The following is a 3,639-nucleotide window of genomic DNA, read 5'->3' on the forward strand; positions in this document are numbered from 1 at the left end:
AGAAGTCAGTTTTTTGCCCTGTATATATTTTAATTTAAATAATTTATTACGGGGTATGTCATATTTACTGCATCCTATTAAGAAATGGTACTCGTCTTCAATTTTATCATCTGTGCAGAGTTTACATATTCTTTCGTCTCCAGGAATTTTCTTTTGTCTGCCAGTCTCAATGAGTAGTTTATGATCAGAAATTCTAAATTTGCAAAATAATTGCCTTAATTTTAATTTTTTTATATCATTTAAATAATTCTTCATATTGAAAGTAGTTTCTAATTTTCTGGATGAAGTTAGTTTGTTTGTTGCTCCATTCATTCTGCTGTCATTAAATAATTCCCTTCTCCATGTTTTACATAATCTTCTCTGAGTACCTCCCCTATCATTTTTTCATGTTGTTTTGATAATTCTGAAAGATTGTTGTTTTTAGTTATCTCTTCTATTCTTTCTGCCCATCCTGTTTTCCAAGTGTTTATTTCCATAAAGGCAGTTGCTACAATGTTTGGAATTACTGGGGCTTTTAGTCTCAACCAATATTTTAACATTTGTGTTTCAATTATGATGTTCAATGGATATCTACCCAGCTCTCCAAGAATAGCAATTTTTGTTGAATTTTTGCTGACACCTAAGAGAAATCTACAGAATGCAAACTGTACACTTTCTATAATGTTACTATGTTTTGCTGATTCTTCTCCCCATATTTCACACCCATAATTAATGATTGGTACAATTAATTTATCAAATAAATTCAATGCTGTGCTAATTTTATAATGTGATAATGTTAATAAAGACTGCTTTAGTGGAAACATAGCTTTCATAGCTTTCTCTTTTAAAGTATTGGACGCAGTTTTGAATTTTCCATTCGGCGTGAAAACTATACCCAGGTAATTAAAACTATCTACTGTGGCAATTTCATTTCCCTCATAAAACACTGACTTCTTATTTAATGTATGATTTCTTTTATTGAATACCATTAATTTAGTTTTATTGAGGCTTACTGATAGTTTCCAAAAATTGCTGTATTTTGCCAGTGCATCTATGCTGCACTGCATACTTTCCTGGGTCTGTGATAATATTAGGACGTCATCAGCAAATAAAATGCAGTTTAGTTTTTGGCTGTTTAGTTCAGGGGGGTGCCATTTGCAGATTTTATTTTTTCCAGCAAGTCATTAATGAATAAACTAAATAAAGTTGGACTTATATTACAGCCTTGTTTTACCCCCATAAATGAATCAAATTCATTTGTGAGCCCTTTACTAGTTTTTACCTTGTAGGATACCCCACTATACATATTTTTTATGAGATTGTAAATATTTCCGGTGATACCATATTTTTGCAATTTCCAATATAATCCATCACGCCACATGCTATCGAATGCCTTCTTATAGTCTACGAAGCATGCATACAATTTTTTTACTTTTTGAATTTTTTGAGTATTCTGAGTTAATATAATTGTGTCGTTATTTAGACATTATCTTGACATTCAATTGTCATAAGATTCGGGTATTTTCACATCCAAATGTCTTGACATTCGGTTCGCTTGACTTGCGATTACCTCAACATTCTGTTCGCTTGACTTGCGATTACCTCAACATTCGATTACCTGACCTACATTAGCTGACCCCGCTATACATTAGCTGACCCCGCTATACATGTAGTATTCAATCCATAGTCCCGGTCTGCCTCCGATAAAGCGTTGCTCATGATGGCAATGTAGCCTTTGTAAAAGTTAGCGGGAATTTCTAAATGATGGCCGTTTCATCAACATCCAGGGAACTGACTGAGGTCGTCAGAATCTGTCGTGACGAAATATCAAATGACACGACGCGCTCCTAGCGAAATTCGCGAGAGATGATCCGACTTAATCATTAGATGATGACCAGAATGTGCCAAGACCAATCACAAGACTGGTTACCGTGTCGTGAACTCGCGAAATTTGAAAGAGCAACTAATATTCTTCAAGCTGGTATTTTTTTTATAGATTTAATTTTTCATTCTTTTCACCTGTTTTTCCAGTTTAAAAATGTGAGCTGGCTGGAGCCTTTATCCCTTGTCTATTTCTAATACACTAGATACCAGCCGATCACGCCCCTCCCCTCGCTCATAGGTACCGCGTACAAGTTATTATAGTTCCTGGGCACCCTGTGGTCTAAGCTGTGAAAAGTGAAATTAACAATTCGTTTCTGGTGACGAGGCAGCTTGTTGGAACTGGCGCCGGCATTACTAATGTATTACAATCATGCAGGACTGTGTTACAATCAGGTGCAGCCAATGGAGCTGTTCATCGGAAAAGCTGGTCCAAGGGATTTTTGTTGAGGGCAGGAGATTTTTTCTATTTTTTGTAGGGGGCGGGAAATATCAGTACCCCCCCCCCCAAGTGAGCAGGGCAGATTTCTTAAAAAAATGGAAGGACAGGGAAACTTTTTTTTAGTGGGTAAGGTACTCACAGCCAAAACAAGGTCAGCTTGGACGTTCAGTTGCGAGACATAACAAAAAAAACGCAGCCAGTGATACATTTCGAAAATAAAAATACAAAATAAATGCAATCAGAGGCGTCGACCACGCGCATTGGAAATATATATTACGCATTGTGACACAGTCTCTCACCAACTTCTTTCACTCACGCAATATAATTATGCCATTTCCCAACGCACTTATGTTTAATACATTGACGAAAAACACCACAAGCAAAATGTAAATCAGGCTTGTAATTACTAGTAACTCAACTCGAACGCAATATTCATCACTGTAAAAGTGGATAAATTTGAACCAGCCAGCTCATGACCGGAGACGTCCGGTCGTCTTCGTTGATAACTCGCAAATTTACCATAGTCGTGGTGGTGAACTGTTTAGCTGATTTTTCAAAAGATCTTATGGATATTCAATTCATATTCATCCCAACTTATTTGAATATATCCTTTCGGGAATTTGAGACATTGTTCAAAAAATCCTGTACAGAGTTATTTCTGATGTCAACTAATAATACGCAATTATCCAGGCAGTATTAGAAATTATTGCTGATACTAATTTTGTAAGCTGGGAAGTTGGATACTTGAACGTGTAGTCCCCGGACGTGTAGTAGACGAGCATAATCGTACTCTCACTTAGCTTTGTCTTCGTTTTAACCGTCACAGTCCGCTTCATTGAATGTTTAGTTTGATAATTGATAAACATATATTCATTGTGAGACTGTTGTGTTAATACAAATATGATTTAAACTTGTCCCTTCCGTTGCCAACGTATTTAATATATGGAAATAGCATATGTGTGTGCGTTTGTGTGAGTGATTGGGGGAAATAACAGCGAAAATTATTTCCAGCTAAAATAAAGTATTTTACTGTATATCAATTAGTCTTTGCGATCCCGAAATAAGATACTAATAGTTGACCCAAAAGTAACCCTAAGTCATAACATCTCGGACTACTATAGTAACATTGACATGCGTGCATCGGTGTTTTTTATTTCATTCAAAAGATTTAGGGACACGAAAAAAACACACAGAAAAATGTTTTCCTTGTTTATACTCCATACAAAGAGTAATTTGTCAGTCGTGGCGAGTGTGTGTGACAGTTTATTACTTCTGTGTGAATATAATAAAATTATGTAATTTTTGGTATCACTCTTTTGGGAAGATGTGGTGGCCCT

The 3,639-nt window shown here is 35.9% G+C and overlaps 1 protein-coding gene across 1 annotated transcript; it reads right to left on the reverse strand.

Moving 5' to 3' along the window:
* Positions 1–308: 308 nt before the first annotated feature.
* LOC146748030 (uncharacterized) lies at positions 309–1,046 on the reverse strand. The gene has a single exon (XM_085497539.1). It carries the CDS (start codon positions 1,044–1,046, stop codon positions 309–311), a length of 738 nt encoding a protein of 245 aa, XP_085353665.1.
* Between the last annotated feature and the right edge of the window lie 2,593 nt (positions 1,047–3,639).

Source organism: Saccoglossus kowalevskii, chromosome 3 (assembly GCF_978046115.1).
Source record: "Saccoglossus kowalevskii chromosome 3, keSacKowa6.1, whole genome shotgun sequence".
Classification (NCBI taxonomy): Eukaryota; Metazoa; Hemichordata; class Enteropneusta; family Harrimaniidae; genus Saccoglossus; species Saccoglossus kowalevskii.

Excerpts from the sequence above, each read along its gene's own strand:
- LOC146748030 (XM_085497539.1), bottom strand. The coding sequence starts at position 1,046 with ATGCAGTGCAGCATAGATGCACTGGCAAAATACAGCAATTTTTGGAAA.